This window comes from Neomonachus schauinslandi, chromosome 5, assembly GCF_002201575.2.
Source record: "Neomonachus schauinslandi chromosome 5, ASM220157v2, whole genome shotgun sequence".
Taxonomy (NCBI): Eukaryota; Metazoa; Chordata; class Mammalia; order Carnivora; family Phocidae; genus Neomonachus; species Neomonachus schauinslandi.
In genome coordinates, this window is record NC_058407.1 from 24,974,773 (window position 1) to 24,993,042 (window position 18,270).

The 18,270-nt window shown below is 41.0% G+C and overlaps 1 protein-coding gene and 1 non-coding gene across 2 annotated transcripts in view; one reads left to right on the top strand and one right to left on the bottom strand.

Moving 5' to 3' along the window:
- Nucleotides 1-1,113: 1,113 nt before the first annotated feature.
- Nucleotides 1,114-1,185, bottom strand: TRNAD-GUC. Its single transcript has one exon. It is a non-coding gene; the product is annotated as a tRNA-Asp (tRNA).
- A 417-nt stretch (nucleotides 1,186-1,602) lies between these two features.
- LTA4H (leukotriene A4 hydrolase) overlaps nucleotides 1,603-18,270 on the top strand; it is a 33,133-nt gene continuing 16,465 nt past the window's right edge. Inside the window, exons 1-8 of the mRNA XM_021687338.2 lie at nucleotides 1,603-1,847; nucleotides 7,910-8,040; nucleotides 9,475-9,595; nucleotides 11,149-11,217; nucleotides 13,508-13,612; nucleotides 14,598-14,650; nucleotides 17,446-17,518; nucleotides 17,787-17,927. Coding sequence (XP_021543013.1) covers nucleotides 1,689-1,847; nucleotides 7,910-8,040; nucleotides 9,475-9,595; nucleotides 11,149-11,217; nucleotides 13,508-13,612; nucleotides 14,598-14,650; nucleotides 17,446-17,518; nucleotides 17,787-17,927 — 852 coding nt within the window. The 5' untranslated portion in view covers nucleotides 1,603-1,688. The remainder of the gene's footprint in view (nucleotides 1,848-7,909; nucleotides 8,041-9,474; nucleotides 9,596-11,148; nucleotides 11,218-13,507; nucleotides 13,613-14,597; nucleotides 14,651-17,445; nucleotides 17,519-17,786; nucleotides 17,928-18,270) is intronic.

The following is an 18,270-nucleotide window of genomic DNA, read 5'->3' on the forward strand; positions in this document are numbered from 1 at the left end:
ACCTCGTGTTCTCCCAGCTTTCAACCTGTTTTCACTGCTCTTCTCTTTACACGTGCTACTTGGGCTGAGCTTATCCACTGTCATAACTTTACATACCACATTACTTGACCTTCTCATATCTACCATAAACTTCCTCAGAGCTATGGACTTAAACATCAGTGATTCACAGACATCTCCACTAGAGTCCCATATGCTCTCAAACTCCTAGGTCCAAAATTAAACTTACATCATCCCCACGTAAATCTGTCCTCTTCATATGGTCTCTATCTCTGGTTAATGATTGCTCACACGCAGAAGCCAAAAATCTGAGGATCATCTTAGGCTTCTTCTTAATCTGTGAATCCACTTGTCTCTTAAGTATTCCTTCCATTTCCCCCTTTCTCTCTATCTTTACTTATTCCTTACGTGAGGCCCCCACATCTTCTTCCTGGACTATTTGAATAGTTTCCTAACTCACCTGCCTCTGGTTTTGATAACTCCTATCCATTCTCTGAATAACTACCAGTGTTCTCTGGATGACATGAATCTGACCATGTCCCTCACGTGTTTACAATTCTTCAATGGGCCCCCCCATTCATGAATTCAGGATTAAAGATCCAGCTGTTTAAAGTCCTCTGAGACCTGTCCCCTTCCAGTTTCTCCAGTTTCAACTCTGAGGTCCCATCCCAAAAGAAATCATCCTTCAACCTTTCCTCACCTTCTGAAAGGGCCCCAGAGCTGAGCTAGATGTCCCAGCTCTGCATTCCAATCTTGCTGCCCACACATACGCCTATCACAGAATTCTCTCATTACAGTATATTGAAATGACCTTCCTAAGTTTCTGAAATGGGAATATTGGCTTATTCAGTTTTTGCTCTTCAGGGCCTGGAAATGTACATAATAAGCACTAAAGAAAAATTTGTTGAACTGACAACAAATGTTAGCGTGTGTTGGGTTGCCAACATGGCAAGCCAGAAACGAAACAACTCTTAAAATGTAAAGCTACAGCTAATTTGGCATTATTTCTTTCGTATTAACTTTTAAAATGTTTGGAGAAGTATTTTCATCGTGGTGGTTGTATTCCGATTTAAAAAAAAAAAGAAAAGAAAACCAAAAAGTAGACTTTTCTCGTGCCTCCCCGTCGGGGAATCGAACCCCGGTCTCCCGCGTGACAGGCGGGGATACTCACCACTATACTAACGAGGAACCGCACGCAAGCAGCTCTTCCGACAAGACTCTTATTGCTTATCACCCTGCTCCGTCCTTATTATTGGCTACCGCCAATAGGTTTGACATTCTGCCATTGCAACTTCCACCGAAGTTGAACGAAACTAAAATGGAAGCATTCGATTGTTCTCCCCGTTGCACTTCTGATCATTTCCGTCCGCCCGCGGTCCTCCAGCTGGCTCCACTCTCCTCTTCCTCCTCCTCCCCTTTCAGGAATGCTCCGGGTCCTCTCAGCACCTCTCCACACCACACTCCCAGGGAGCAAAGCGCAAGCCTTGTCGCGCTGCACCACGGGACTTGTAGTTCCATCCACGCTACACCTCACTCTTCTCTCACTTTAAGAAACTTCCCTTCCCGGCGGGCGCCACGAGCCTCTCTTGCTCTTCTTTACCTCCCTCTCTCTCTCCTCTACCTCTCAGTCGAGTAGTCTGGCTGTTGGGTTTTCGGTTGCGGATCGTCGTGCGGAGAGACTCCCCAGAGCCATGCCCGAGGTAGTGGATTCGTGCTCCTTGGCCTCTCCGGCTTCGATCTGCCGAACCAAGCACCTGCACCTGCGCTGCAGCGTCGACTTTACCCGCCGGGTGCTGACCGGCACCGCCGCGCTCACGGTGCAGTCTCAGGAGGACAATCTGCGAAGCCTGGTACGGTGGGACGCGCGCCCAGTGCCTGCCTTCCCCGGCCGCCCGCTTCTCGTCCCTCACCCCGCTGCTGCCCCTTCCCAGTCCCACGTTCGGGTCTGCCCCGCGCATCCCTCGGTGCCCCTCCACAGCCCGCAACTCATTATTCCTCACCTCCCTTTCAGCCCTCACTCATTTCTCAGCCTTCCGTTCCTCGCCCCCCACTCACCCTGTATCACCTCTTCCCAATCCCACTTCTGTCTCTGCATCCCTCCGTCACCCGCTACATATACCTCAGTGTCTCCTCCTGCACCCCACTCCCCAGACGCCCCTCCCCAGTCCCTAGCACATCCTAGCACCGCATCCACGTCCTGCTCTCATCCTGCGTTCAGGCTTCATTTTAGCCCGAATCCTCCCTCCCCGCTATCCTAGTTCCCAGCGCTAAGCCCCCTGTGGCCTCCCCATTTCCTCGGCCTGCAGCCCAGAACTCCCTCCTCAGGCCCCAAATTTCTTCCAATCCCCAGCGCACCTTCCTCAGGCCATAGTCTCATCTAAGTCTCAGACCCTCTGCCCTGCCGATGTTGATCCGACCCTTTCCTCCCAGGCACCTTATTTCAGCCCGCACTTTTGCAGGATAGGACCCGTCGACCCATGGGAGTCTTCCCTCAGTCTCTCTACCAGTCATTCTCAAACCCCGTAGGTTTGAGACCCCTCCCTACCCCCTGCTTGGATACTTCCAGTCTCAGCAACTCTAGATACAGCTCTTTTTCTCCAGGGTCGTGATTCTTACCGGCCTTCTCTTCAAATAATGTAATGACGGGCGGAGCATTCAGGCTTTCTAAGCATATCTCTCAATACAATGTATTATGGTTGGTTCCAAGGAGCGAGGAATTAATTGCGCTTCGTAGAAAGTAATATACTTCTACAACATCACTAAGCCACTTCAGTAATGAAAAACTTGTTTAGATTTATGGAATGTTACTAAATTATTTTATCTGTACAACATAACCTGTTTTCAGTGTTCTTACTCAAAGTGATAGTATTTGGATTGTACCTCTCACCTGAAAAATTTCATAGGTGAGCATTTTAGAAATAAGAGGGACAGGAAAAGACCAACAACAGTGTATCGTGCATAGAGTATTGTGATATCTACTTAAGAACGACATTAAGCAACCTGATCACTGAATGTTGTAGGCTTGATCGTGGGAAATCAGTGGGGTCAATTAATTGGGCATAATAATAAATTTAGATAAGAATTGATGGTTCTCATGACTCCTGTTTGTGTCATAGGAGTATATTTTGAGTTCATTAATGTGAACTAATAGAGCAGGTAACCTACTCTTTGTCCTTTAACATCTTGCTAGACTAATTCTGATTTGAAAAGTAGGTCGACTCCCCTATGTATTGATATTTAGTCACCAAAAATACTACAGGAAGAAAATAAGGTATTACAAGCAAGAAGATAACTACTTCCCTGTAGGTTGTACTTTGGTCTGCTTGAAGTACCGTGCTTTTATTGCAGGCAGCTTAGCCCTGGCAGGATTGGCTGAAGTCCCGTCTCAATGAGATTTCCCTTTTTATTAAAAGAAAGTAGATTTTGATAGTTTATCACTACTTACTATGACCTTGCACTCTCACCTATTTTGTACAAATAAAGGTTGACCTCTGATCCTTGAGGAAGCAAGAGACAGAATGCCTAAATTTTGAAAAGAATGTACCTTCAATGTTCCAACCTCAAAGCTGCCCGTTGTTTTTGCACTCCCCAAATCTGAGAGGAGACTTTTAAATCATGATGTCTGGTTGGCATGTCTGTTTAGTAAATTGGAGCCTAGCATGATAATAATGTTAGATTTTATACAAGGAAGGCTACTTGTGGTGAAATCTGTTTATAATTGTTTGCTTATATATAGTGGCAACTTGAGGCCAAGAGTTCGGTTTTGCTTCTTCAAACTCAGCTTCTCTCCTCCACTAGATTACAGTCTCTTGAAGGTAGGGCTATGTTTCATGGCTCTTTGTATCATGTTCTTAGTATAGCACCTGCCATGTAGACACTCAAACGTTTGATGAACTGATGGGTGAATTCAGTTTGAGTGCAGTGCCTAAGCCTTATATGGGCTGCACTAGTCATAGTGCTAACTGTATCTTGGAGGTGAGATGACCCAGTGGCCGTGCTTGCTGAGGACATCAAGTGTCCTTGCTCTCTCCATTCTTGGAGTCCTTGATGCTGGGGAATGTTGAAGGAGCTCTACTAGGACTAAATCCCAGCTTTTCTAAAAATCCTTTTGAAGTTTTGGGTTATTTGTGCTCAAGTTCAGTGTTCATTTGTGATAACTTCCAAGCATTTGTTTCTTTTATTGAAATTTTGACCTTTTTTAGGTGTTCTGTCAGCTGGTGACTCAAAGAGGTTTTAATGTCTTGGCCAAGATCATATACTAGTAAGTGGCAGAAGCCAGGAAGTGAACACAGATCTTAACGGCTGCAAACCCTCGGGTCTTCACTAAGTAAATGGCTGAGCTGGGAACCAAATCAAGGTGTTGTTTTGGTTTGGGTTTTAACAATAACCCCATTTTTTTTTTTCATTATGGCACCCTGCACATAACAAGTAGAAAATGTAGATAGAGACATAATACTGAGGCCTAAAGCTTTTTAATTTAAGCGATGCGTTGTCACAGAAAGAATTTGAGTCCACTTAAAACAACATATACAGTATAATAAAATTAAAAACAATTTAAGAATTTGGAGGAATAGAGAATAAGGATAGAGAAAATCAAACACATGGCATAAGGCCCTAGGAAAAAAGAAGTGGGTTGTGAGGTTTACGGGGAGCTTCCCAGCAGCCTGTGCAAAAAGGGAATTAGTTATAACATGGCAGTTAGCCAGCTGCTTAGAAGTAGAACTGTTTTTTGGGGTGTTATTCAATGAGGATACTGTGAGATATAGTAAATTATATCCCTAATAACTTCCTACTGTTGGTAGGTCTGTTTCTTATAACTACATATGGTATCTCAGCCTTATATATATAGTGGGTGTTCAGTAAAACTTTGTTGAAAAGTACTAGTTCCAACTTTCAACCACCCAGTTTCCTTTTTTTTTTTCTATTACTCTTTTTGATCAATTGTTTAACAACATTTATTAGTGAAATTTGAAGGGGAATTTCTTAAGTAATTTGAGAATGATATTTGAGGTTAAGACTTGGCAATATATGGCTTAAACACTGCATTTTCTCTTTTCTCTTGGCTCAGGACTTGCTTCATGCATTAATTGATACCTACGATTTTTTCAGGCACTGTGCTAAACTCTGGGAATGCAAGCCTAAGTAACATTCTGTGTCTTCTTAGGAACCCTCAATCTAGTAGAAAACATACCATTCTAATGTGGTACAGTAAATGCTATAGGAGAGATGTGGACTGACTACTATAATAAGTACAGAGGATATGAAAAAGATTTCAAAAAATAGTCATGACAATAATCTGGCTCTTCTGATTCCGATTAGATTTGAGAAGTTTAGGCAATACAGATAATCAAATATGTCCCTCTGGGAAATGAGCCAGTTGATTCATCCTTATGGTTGTAAAAGCAGTATAAACACGAGTAGTTATAGACATAGATATTCTAATCAAGTTTTTAAAATAAGTCAGATAGCCAGAAATAGATACTGGAATATGAAGGGACAAAGGAGTAACCCTATTCTTAATAAGATATAAACCTAATAAAACCAAATATTCTGAATATGCAAGTGCAAGAAGATAAGTCAGTTCTACTAATACAGAGTAGCAATTGTTGAGGTACCCCTGAAAGAAAGTAACCCAAAAGGAATAATTACCTATTCGGAGGAAAACAGATGACACCCCTAACAAATTCAGCCGCTTTAAAAAAAAAAAAAAACAAAAACCAAACCAGAATGGAGATTTCTTTCCACCTAAATATTGTTGACTCCAGAGAGGTAGAAATCAAATTAATGATTGCCCTTGTGACTTTTCCTGAGTTTATCATGCAATGAACTAGTCTGAAAGAGAGGTAACTGGCCTTCTAACTCTGCATGCTATTGCCGGCCAGATTTCAGTAGAAAGATGCCAGAGGTAGGGAGATCAGATCGCAGGCAGTTCTAAGGCAGGGTCTGACCCAGAGTGGTGGTAGAAGGAAAGAGAAAAAAGTATGAGGACAGTGTGAAAGAAAAACGTGTTAATTGGCTATGGGGGCTTGGGCAGTGGGATCAATTGTGGATTATTTGAATGTCCCAAACCTTAGGTACCTTGTGGATTCTGTTAACGGAAGAGAGAAATCAAGGGAGAGAATGAATTAGGGGACATAAGGGTGGCTTCATTTTTAGAATTTTTAGAAGCCCATTGAATATGAGGCCATATTTCCCTTGGAAATGTCAAGCAGGCAACTAAGAGATCCAGCGGCAGTCCTGGGGGAAGGGATACCGACCGACTGTAGAAATAGTAGTCATCAGCACAGAGGAATTGGTTGGTGATGTGGGATGAGCGAGAACTAGGGAGTGTGTCCAATATGGCAAGAAAATCAAGGGATCCAGGGATGCTTGGATGGCTCAGTTGGTTAAACAGCTGCCTTTAGCTCAAGTCAAGATCCCAGGGTCCTGGGATCCAGCCCCACGTAGGGCGCTCCCTGCTTCTCCCTGCCCCTCCCACTGCTCATGCTATCTCTCAAATAAATAAATAAAATCTTTTTCAAAAAAATCAAGGGGGGGCGCCTGGGTGGCTCAGTTGGTTAAGCGGCTGCCTTCAGCTCAGGTCATGATCCCGGGGTCCTGGGATCAAGTCCCGCATCGGGCTCCCTGCTCCGCGGGGAGCCTGCTTCTCCCTCTCCCTCTGTCTGCCGCTCTGCCTACTTATGCTCTCTCTCTCTCTCTCTCTCTCTGTTAAATAAATAAATAAATAAATCTTTAAAAAAAAAAAAATCAAGGGATCGAGGCTAGAACATTGGGACAAATCCATTTTTAGGAGCTAGAAAGGAGGGGAAGAAACAGCATTAGACGAGTAAGAAAACCATTTATGTATAAAGTCAAAGAAGCCAAGGAAAGGACTTCAAACAGATGATGTGGCCCATAAGGGTTATGAGCGGACAGAGGTCCAGATTACTGAGCAGAAAGACCTCTTGATCAGGAGGCATCCCCTTTCAGTAGCAGAGGAGTTGCAAGCCAGACTGAAGAGAGGGAAGGAGGAGAGATTGATGAAGAAGTGGAAATAGCAGCCACAGGTTGCCCATGGAGTCTAAGAAAGGGAGGAGACAAATGAATAGTTATCAGGGCAGAAGGATCAGGAGAAGTTTTAAACATAACATGGGAGACTTGTTTAGGTTGTTCAGAAACAGTCTTGCGGCATAGGAAGGTGGACGATTCTAGAACAAGAGATTAGTTGAGAGATAGTGAAAGGTATGGTCTCTAGGGCCCAGAGGATTAGGGGGATGGAGAACACTCAGAGGCTTGTTGCCTCTCCTTTCCTGCCCAAAGCAGTTGTTCAAAATGGGCCATGGCAAGTAGATACGCTCTCTCGGTCCTGTGTAGATCATTCGGTCGGACTTGCCACACCAGGTTGGGCTCTTTCGATATACATAACGGCGATGTGCAGCCCGCTTATTTGCCTAACAAGTGCCAAGGTTTGTTTTAAATTCCGGATATATGAAAGTACATAGGAGCTGGACTATATGAATTCCAGGAAGAAATATATGGTAAGGAGTCATGGTGAAGCTTAAGCTATAGATGATTTTTTTTTTTTTTTTTGTGGCAGAGAAGTTAAGTTTTAGGAGACAGGGGCAAAGGCATTTTAACTTAGATTTGACTTACACTTAAAACCGTAAATTTGTGTGACTATCCCAGAATTACCTAACAATATGTATATGCAAACTTTAGAATGAAAAATCTTTCAGGAAGCTTAGAGTCCCAAGAGACAGGACCTACACTAACTTTTGACTCCTTTAATTCCTGTAATTTCACTCTATTTTACTCTCTATGAGCATCTAGTTCTATACTGTAATCATTATAGTTAATCTCTATCTAATATTCATGTTCTCTGGTGTATATTAAACAATTTTCTTATCATTTAAAAATACTTACTTAATTCTAGACTTTGGATACAAAGGACCTCACGATAGAAAAAGTGGTCATCAATGGACAAGAAGTCAAATATACTCTTGGAGAAAAACAAAGTTACAAAGGATCACCAATGGAAATCTCTCTTCCTATTGCTCTGAGCAAGTATGAATGTTATCCTTATCTTTTATATAGCTAAATAATGGAGAAAAATGTTTTTAATTTAAACAATTTTCCTTTCCTATTTCTAGTTTGTGTGTATGTAGTAATTGGTGTTCTTACTGGTCTGCTGTTCAGATTAAAGCTTATAGTGAAAATTATATGTTCTTAAGACTCTAAAGAAATTCATTGTATAAAATACTCAAGAATAGAACTTTTGATAACTGTTACTTCTTTACTGATCATGGGAGTGGTCTAGAGTGATGATGGGTGCATGCCATCTTAAGGAGGCATTTCAGGATGACCTGGGAGTATATCCCACTCCTTGATAAATTGGGAAGGGGAAAAAGGGTGGAAAACCATTGGCCTAAAACAAGGGTGATTGACCCCACCTTTCAATGGCCAATGTTTTCATGCCTTCTCTTGGCTGTTTAAGAAAGAGAAGGGCAGGGCACCTGGGTGGCTCAGTCTGTTAGGCGACTGCCTTCAGCTCAGATCATGATACCAGTGTCCTGGGATTGAGCCCCACGTGGGGCTCCCTGCTCAGTGGGGAGCCTGCTTCTCCCTCTCCGTCTGCCCTTACCCCTGCTCATGCTCACTCTCTCTCGTGCTCTCTATCTCAAATAAAATAAATAAAATCTTAAAAAAAGAAAAAGAAGGGAAACACCTGCATGTAACTTGTGAGGTAGATATCATTGACCCTATTCTACAGATCAAGAACGATGGCCCAGAGCAGTCAAGTAATCTGCCCCAGTTCACAGCACCACCAGTAGGTGGCAGAGGCAGGACTCACACACCGGCGCGAGGTTGGTCTCCAGAGTTCTTGCTATTTCCTCATTATCAGTACTGCTCAAACTATCTGGGGCAAAGGACCAGTTCTTGTTATTTCCAGTCTGTCACAGACTGATTCTTTTATAAAATGCAATAAAAATGAATTACTAGGAAGAAGAGATTAAAAGCAAGCACATGTTTTTGATCCCTAGATTCAGTGGACGTAAAAGTGACTCTACAAGTTTCTAAAGGCTTACTCTCCATTTCTTGACTTGTCCAGTAACTGTTTGCAGACCAGCACTGCTCGGTGTCATCCTCTGGCACCCACCGCTGTGTGGTAGTCAAACTTCCAAAATTATTTCTTCCGCTTTCCCACTGTCATGAAAGATTGCATGATACCACAGGTGCAAAGTGCGTGACACACAGTGGTGTATTCAATGAATATTAGTCCCTATTATGTCTTCCTAAGCACTTGGCGTGGTAGGGTGGAAGGGATCCAGAGGCAGGCATTCAGGTAAGAACTGGGGATGCAGCATTCCTAGAGCTTACTCTCCATCAGTAACAAGACCTTATAAAATATCATTTGTATTATTTAGTCTGTGCATTATGAATTCAAACTTTAGTTAGATTAAATTATACTCTACTAATATATTTGTTTGTTGCATACAGAAATCAAGAAGTCGTTATAGAAATTTCTTTTGAGACATCTCCAAAATCTTCGGCTCTTCAGTGGCTCACTCCTGAACAGACTTCTGGGAAGGAACACCCATATCTCTTTAGTCAGTGCCAGGTACAAAAAGTTCTGGAATGATTTATTATACAAAAAATTCCCAGCACATTCAGTTTACTGAAGCAAAGTGGACAGTGGTCTTATGGATACTCAGGTCTTACCTAAGATAGTATTTTAATTTATGTTATAAAAATGATATATATTTTCATTGCTATCTCATTATTAACATATTCATATATCACTTTTAAAAAGAAACTCCCTTCAATTTGAAATCATGTCCACTTAAAGTGGACTGTCTAGGTCATATTTATATTTATAATCCTAGCACCTAGCATAGAACTTGGCATTCTTGAGTGGACACTCAAGAAATGGTTATGAAATAGAAAGGAAAAATTAATAAGACAAAAGTAATAGGTACTGGTTATGAAAAGTGTTAACAGTAAAGAAGTGGAGGGCACCTGGGTGGCTCAGTTGGTTAAGTGACTGCCTTCCTGCTTCTCCCTCTGACCCTCCCTGCCCCACTCTCTCTCTCTCAAATAAATAAGCAAAATCTTAAAAAAAACCAAAACAAAACAGTAAAGAAGTGGAAAGTGAAAAATCAGATTTTTCAGTCTTCTCCAGGTACCATTGCCCAGAAGTAACCACCACTGAGTTAGGTGTGCAACCATTCCAGATTTTCCTTATGCTTTTACAAATGTATATGTTATGTAAACATATTAAATGATCTTTAAAATGATACAATTTAAACTATTTCTGTTTTCTGTTTAAAAACTAAGAATAAAGAATCCTATCAGTAGAGACAGTCTGTCACAAGGGTAATACATATCAAACTATCTTCTGAAAGGGAAAAAAACTAATTCCGTTAGTAATTAAATAATTTACAACTAAAGGAACTCATTTCATTAAACACTAACTGTATTTTCCAACATTATATTAGATACTTTGCACATTTAATCCTCTCAATATTCCTAAGTAATAGATACTACCTTAGACTCAAATTTAAATACAAGTCTAGATGGTATTGAGAAAAACCGTTCTTTCTCCTTCCTTTTCTTCTTACTTTTTACTTTGAAAGTTTGCTGCAAGATTGGAATGTCAGGCATCTAGCAACACTCCCCAAACTGTTTTCCTCAGAACATCTAATGGGCTTCCCATTAGATGTTAATAATTAACCAGAGCAAGATAGTTTCCTGTTAAAACAAGTGTAAGAATTCAAACAGGTTTCTTTATTGTAGGCCTTTTCAGAGTCTCCAGGAGGCTAATGTTCCAAATGACTCTTTAAGACAGGGATGTAGTATGCATGGTTCTCAATTTTATTTCACTAAAGAGCCTTTTTGCTCAGGATCCCTACCAGCATCACTGAGTACTGCTGTTACTCTGAGCAGAGAGTAGGAGACGATGCTTAACATTGCTTCATGCTTCAACTGAAACGTGAGGATTGACCATACATTAAAATGGGAAATCAGGCTTTTCTATCTGCGATCTGAAAAAAATGGGAGACGTATTTTTAAAAAGAATGTGTCAAAGGGCAGTGCTGCAATTTTAATAATTTCTGAATGACTTGATTTATAAGAAAGGGGAATAGCTTCTTCTTTTTCCCTCCCCCCTCCCAGGCCATCCACTGCAGAGCAGTTCTTCCTTGCCAGGACACTCCTTCTGTGAAATTAACGTACAGCGCAGAGGTAAGTATCACAAATTATTAACTGAATTAAATGACTCATTTAAGTAAATGTGGTATAAATGATAAGCAGAGTTAATAACTGGATTTTTATAGTTAGTAATATTTGACTTAATTAACTTCTATATGAGATATGTAACAAAGAAGATGTGGACCTCATTTTGCGTCTCTTTTCTAAAAATTTTATTTTTAAGTAATCTCTACACCCACCGTGGGGCTTGAACTTACAGCCCTGAGATCAAGAGTCACATGCTCCAGGGGTGCCTGGGTGGCTCAGTCGATAAGCATCTGCCTTCGGCTCAGGTCATGATCCCGGGGTCCTGGGATCGAGCCCCGCATTGGGCTCCCTGCTCCATGGGAAACCTGCTTCTCCCTCTCCCACTCCCCCTGCTTGTGTTCCCTCTTTGGCTGTCTTTCTCTCTGTCAAATAAATAAAATCTTAAAAAAAAAAAAAAGAGTCACATGCTCCAGCGATTGAGCCAGCCAGGCGCCCCTGCATCTCTCTTTTATTTATTTATTTATTTATTTATTTATTATTTAAGATTTTATTTATTCTTTTGACAGAGAGCACAAGCAGGGGGAACGACAGGCAGAGGGAGAGGGAGAAGCAGGCTCCCCGCTGAGCAGGGAGCCCAGTGCGCAGCTGGATCCCAGGATTCTGGCAGTGCATCTCTCTTTTAAAGGCAGTTTTGAACATAAGCGTAATAAAAGGAAATGGGTACTATTCTGATTTTAAAAGGAATTCAGAATAGCGGACCTCAAAACAAGAATTTGGGGAAAACATCTTTTAACTTTAAAAAACTACCATTTGCAGGATTAAAGTTTCTAGAAATGCCCTCTATAGCCACGTGAACCTCTGTCTAGGTCCCCTAACAGGCATAGATTGCAGACTTATCTGACTACATGTCCACCTGATTCCTGTTGTAGGTACTGCTAATCCTTTTACAAAAAGGACTATAATAATAAATAAGTACTAACTAACTAAATAATACTGAAGACATACATACCTACATATGTACATACTAGGTCCCAGGCCAGACCTACTCAGACCAAGCAAATAGAATTGAGGACTAACCTGTCTTTATGGGGGCTTCTTGGTTCTGAGATCATCCCACAACTGAACCACACCTAGTATGTATAGTGCTGTGGAAAACCATATACTTGGAGACAAAGAATCCCAGGTTTTGGACTCTTCTCTACCACTTACTAACTGCATGACCTGGGGCAAGTCTTATGGCCTCAAAACCCTGAGTTGTCTCATCTGTATAACACATCGCCACCTAAATAAAGGGAAGAAGCAGAACTCAATTATTTCCCGAGTGCTTTTTAGCTCTAGACTTACGGTTGTTGTAGCATTGGTTTTGGAGGTTCTGATTCTGTGTCTGCCTCAGAAATAGCTTTAAATACTGGGCCAGGCAAGAAGAATATGAAAATCTAGAACTTCACGGGATGTATGTTTGCTAGATCATTAATATTGAAGGGATAGCCGTTGATTCTAGCATTCATTAGAAATAAAACTCAGAATCATGGAGCTTGGGTGCGCATTCAAGTGACCATAAGGGGGCTCCCTGCTCAGCGGGGAGCCTGCTTCTCCCTCTCCCTCTGCCCTTCCTTCCACTGTGCTCTCTCTCTCTCTCTCTTGCTTTCTCTCTCAAATAAATAAGTGAAATCTTAAAAAAAAATTTTTTTAAATGACCATAAGGTTTGCTCCATCAGCATCTTTTCCATACAAATTCCCAGAGAAAATATTTTACAGTTTTGGGCAATAACTCTTAGTTTCTCACAATCATGACCCTTAAAAAGCTCTTTGATTTGTAACTCCAAGTGTATGGTTTAAATATAAAACTGTTCAAAACTGTATTCTCTGTCCTAAAGTGAGTATACCTTGTGAATCTGTTCTGAGGGTGTGGAGGAGGACAGGGGTGACTAGCCCTGCCAGGAAGGTTGCTGGGCTTTTCTTCCCTACTTATTCTTTGCAGCAGTCCTATGAGGAATTACTCTTGTTTGATGGGGAAACTGAGGCTTAGGGAGATTATTTTCCCAAGTCCATGCCGTTAGTAAGTAGCAGAGCTGGAATTCTAATCTAGTTTCTACCAAATGCTCTTAACATGGATGGATGAAGGATAGATAGATACCTCACATTCATTTTTAAAGAAGCCAGTTTTATATATCGCTAATTTTATTTATAAACCTGATATGTCCAAACTTACTGGGCACATTGTCTATTACACATGCAGTTTAAGATACATAGACTGTTTTCTTTAGAACTGGAAATGACTTCTCTTCTTGATTAGGTATCTGTTCCTAAAGAATTGGTGGCACTTATGAGTGCCATTCGTGATGGAGAAGCACCTGACCCAGAAGACCCGAGCAGGAAAATATATAAATTCAGCCAAAAAGTAAGATCTGAGGGCCTCCTTTTTTGTTCTAATTGCTAGTGAACTGTAAATAGCTTTTATCCATCCAGAGAGTAAAATTGCTTTTGAAATATTTCAGAATTTCAAAAGCAGCTTCTGTCTTTTGTGTTCTTCATTTCTTTTGTGCTTGTAAAATGTTGGGCTCTATTTACAGAGCTGGACTAAAGAAAGGGGTTGCTGGATAAGCAAAGTAGGGAGTGTGGCCTGATCCCATTCTCCCTCATCTCAGTTAGCAGCAGGTTTTCTGTTGTTTTAAGTTACACTTTTGTCCACCCTCCTACCACAGTGCAGGCCTGTGGTTATTTAGTGTTTACAAATGGAAGAGCTATATTAGACCCCCCCCCCCCAAAAAACCCAACTCTGTTACAGTCCTTACGGTTAAAATTCCTATGTAGCTGGTAATTTGACTTGTATCTTTGACCTTTAATGAATTAAATGTGTTTATGTATGTTTTTTTTTTTTTTAATTGACCTTCTAAAGAGAACATGTAATTGAACCACAGTGGACAATTTTGCTCCCACCCCAGCATCTGGGATTCCAAGCTCCCGAACCTTCAGCATCCTCTTATTGCTGGATTATTTTATATGTCTTTCAAATATACCAGGAGTGTTTTTAAAAAAAGGAAGTAAAAAATTGTTTTACGTCAAGGAAAAAACCAAAAAGCTTAAGAAAAAAGCACAGTTCCTTCTTACGGGTTAATTTTTGAGAAATGCTTGAAATGGACCCGGTAATATTATGTGCAGTCATGTCTTTCACATTTCAGACGCTGTCTTTCCTAGTAAAATAAAAGAGAAATAGATGTTTTGAAATGTTTTACATCACAATTTTGAACTATTTGACCCCCTAAAAATGGGAACGGTGAGATTTGAAGTTTACTTACTTTTAAATATGAATTATCTTACTCTGTAACATTTCTAAGTACTAATTTGAGCATGTGTGTGTGTTGTTGTTTTTTTTGCCCCTTTAGGTGCCCATCCCCTGCTACTTGATTGCTTTAGTTGTTGGAGCTTTAGAAAGCAGGTGAGCTTTTGAACAAATCTTGAGGTTTACAAAAAGATTAAACTTCAAGTATCTTGAACCTCTGGCAAGATTAACTAGTAGCTCATTTGTGCACGTCTCAAGATACCAAACTGACAGCTCTGGAAAAATTCAAATCTAATTATAAAATGTAAATAACAATGAATTTTAAATGAAAAAGTCTTTACCAGTCACCCTTCAGATTTTCTAGGTATTACAGAATGAGCATACTCTCGCCTTTAGTTAGAGATCTGGATTCCAATATACGTTTGAACCCGTCACTTCTCATAACTTCCATTTCCTCATCCTTGAAATTGTAATATCTCCCTTTTCCCTAGTTAAACAAGTGAGGTAAAATATGTTAAAGCACTTGGACACCTATAAATATTACAGAAATAAAAGATTTTATTGAAATTTTACCAATAGCAGGGTACCCTTCTTAATTTTTTATTAAGTCTTATTTCTTTTTTTTTTTAAAGATTTTATTTATTCATTTATTTGAGAGAGTGAGAGAGAGAGAGAGAGCACATGAGAGGGGGGAGGGTCAGAGGGAGAAGCAGACTCCCTGCGGAGCAGGGAGCCCAATGCGGGACTCGATCCCGGGACTCCAGGATCATGACCTGAGCCGAAGGCAGTCGCTTAACCAACTGAGCCACCCAGGTGCCCAATTAAGTCTTATTTCTAAACAGCTGAAAATTAAGAATATCTGTAGTCGTCACATTCTTTAAATTGCCAGAAATGTGGACAAGATTGAGAAGTCAGGTAAACTCAGATTCCAGGTCCAGCTCCAAGCAGTTACTATCCACATTCTTGGGCAGCTCACCTCTTGAGTTTCCTTTTTTTTACCTAAAGACTAGAAAGAACAGTATGTACTTCAAAGGATTTTTGTGAGGATTAACCGACCCAATATAGGTAAAGCTCCTGGCCTACAGGAAACACTCACTAAATGATAATTCTAGTAATTGTCACAGTGCTAACCATTATAAGGGCTTATTGTGTGCCGACCCCAGTGCGTTATGGCATGGAACCCCCGCAACTCTGTGGAGTAGATGTGATTGTTTTTCCCATCTTACCAATAAAGAAACTGATGCTCGGTGAGTATTAATAACTGCCTCTGGGTCACGCAGCTAGGAAGTGTCAGGGCCAGGACCCAGATCTAGGCTGTCTGACTTTGTAGCCCGTGGGGCCAAGACATGCTGGGTGGGATGCAACAGCCGTTAACCACACGGGGCCTTCGATGTGCCGGGAGTGTGAAATACACACTAGATTTCTAGACACCTAGTATGAAAAAAAGAACGTCAAATATTTCATCGATAATTTTTATGTTGATTACATCTTGAAATGATACTACTTTGGATATATTGGGTTAAACAAACTATATTGTTAAAATTGATTTCATCTGCTTCCATTTTGCTTTTTTCAGTTGTGACCACTAGGCAATTTAAAATTACATATGCAGCTCATACTTGTGGCTCTCATTAAATTTGTTGGATTAATGCGGGTTACCATTGCTACCCAGTGTGGTCTAGAGACCAATAGCTTTGGCATCACCTGGGAGTTGGTTAGAAATGCAAATTCTTGCGCTCTATCCCAGAGCTACTAAATCAAAATTTGCATATGAACAAGCTCCCCAGATCATCTGTATGCACATTAAAGTTTGAGAAGCAACTGCTCTCTCTGGGGCAGGACACCCTGGTGAAATCTTGTCTGGGGTTTGGTGCGCGTAAAATTTTTAGGATGAAATTTAGATGAAAAAAATATTTTTGTGTTCTAGTCCTATGTAAGTGATATATAGTTCTATTTGTTTCTTCTTTTTTTAAAATTGTGGCTAAAAACCCCCAAAAATTTACCACCTTAACCATTTTTACAGGTACAGCTCAGTAGTCAGTAGTGTTCAGTATATCCACATTGTTGTGAAACAGATTTTCAGAACTGTTCCATTTTGCAAAACTGAACCTCTGTACCCTTTAAACAACAACTCCCAGGGGCGCCTGGGTGGCTCAGTCGTTAAGCGTCTGCCTTCGGCTCAGGTCATGATCCCAGGGTCCTGGGATCCAGCCCCGCGTCGGGCTCCCTGCTCTGTGGGAAGCCTGCTTCTCCCTCTCCCACTCCCCCTGCTTGTGTTCCCTCTCTCACTGTGTCTCTCTCTGTCAAATAAATAAATAAAAATCTTTAATAAAAAAATAATAATAATAAAAATAAACAACAACTCCCATTTCCACCTCCCTCCAGCCCCTGGTAACCACCATTCTCCTCTCTGTTTCTATGAGTTTGAACACTTTAGAGACCTCCTAAGCGGAATCAGAGAGTATTTGTTCTTTTGTAACTGGCTTGGGTTACTCAGCATAATGTGCTCAAGGTTCAGCCATGTTCTAGCACGTGACAGGATTTCCTTCTTTTTCTATTTGTTTCTTCTTCTATGAGTGTTCAACCTTTAAATGCATAACAAATAATCTCTTACTGAGCCATGACTGGGTTTCTATAGTTGTGAGATTGTGAGAGGAAACTAGATCCCCAAAGTTCTTACCAGAGCCAGTAAGCTAATCTTTGGGGGCACCTTATGTCTCTGTTTTCATTTGGCCCAGACAGGGTCTCCTTATAGAGCTGCCTATTTATTGGTGTGCATACAACAGGATTGTATCTCAGAGAAGCCATTAATTAAACCTCCCGTCCTCCCCAAAAGCACATGGTAAATCATACTACTACCGTCAGGACGTGTAGCTAGTACTTTAGCTCTTTCCTAGGAAGTAAGTAATGTGTCTTGAACTTCATTTTTATTAAGCCTTTTAATTTTGCAGGCAAATTGGCCCAAGAACATTGGTTTGGTCTGAGAAAGAGCAGGTGGAAAAGTCTGCTTACGAATTTTCTGAGGTTGGTCATTTAGTTGCCCTTCTTAATAATCCTGGTAGACAATAGAATTAAGACTTTAAGTATGAAATGCGATGGTGTTAAGTGATATGATAAGAGAATCAAATATCTCTTATCCTGTGTGGATTTGCAGTTGCTACTTTTTTTGCATCAATATAATTTAAAATGAGCATCCTTAACTCATAACCTTCGTAGAAAGCAACAGGTACTTTGAGGAAATTCATCATTGTAATGACTAAGACACGTAAATATGTATGCACTCATTTTCCAGACCGAATCTATGCTTAAAATTGCGGAAGACCTGGGAGGACCGTATGTTTGGGGGCAGTATGATCTATTGGTCCTGCCGCCGTCCTTCCCTTACGGCGGCATGGAGAATCCTTGCCTCACGTTCGTAACCCCCACTCTGCTGGTAAGTGTGAGCATGTCTGCACGCACAGCTGAGTTCTCACACACACAGCTGGGTGTGAAGAGCCTTAGGCTCCTGATCATCTCTTTGTTCTAAACGGTATTTTCTCTTATTTATATACCTCTTTTTCCTGATGTTACTGCTTATTACGGTCATTTTCATCATCTCATTTTTTTCAAAAGAAAATAAGTTGGCCATTAGGGAGTCAAGAATATTATATTCAAGGTGTGTGGGGGCGTTGGGGGACAGCAATATATGGATGAGTTCTGTATGCAGACACAGAAACTAGACCATTTATACTTGGCATGTAGGGACGGGTCAAACAAAACGAACAAAAACTCACTTT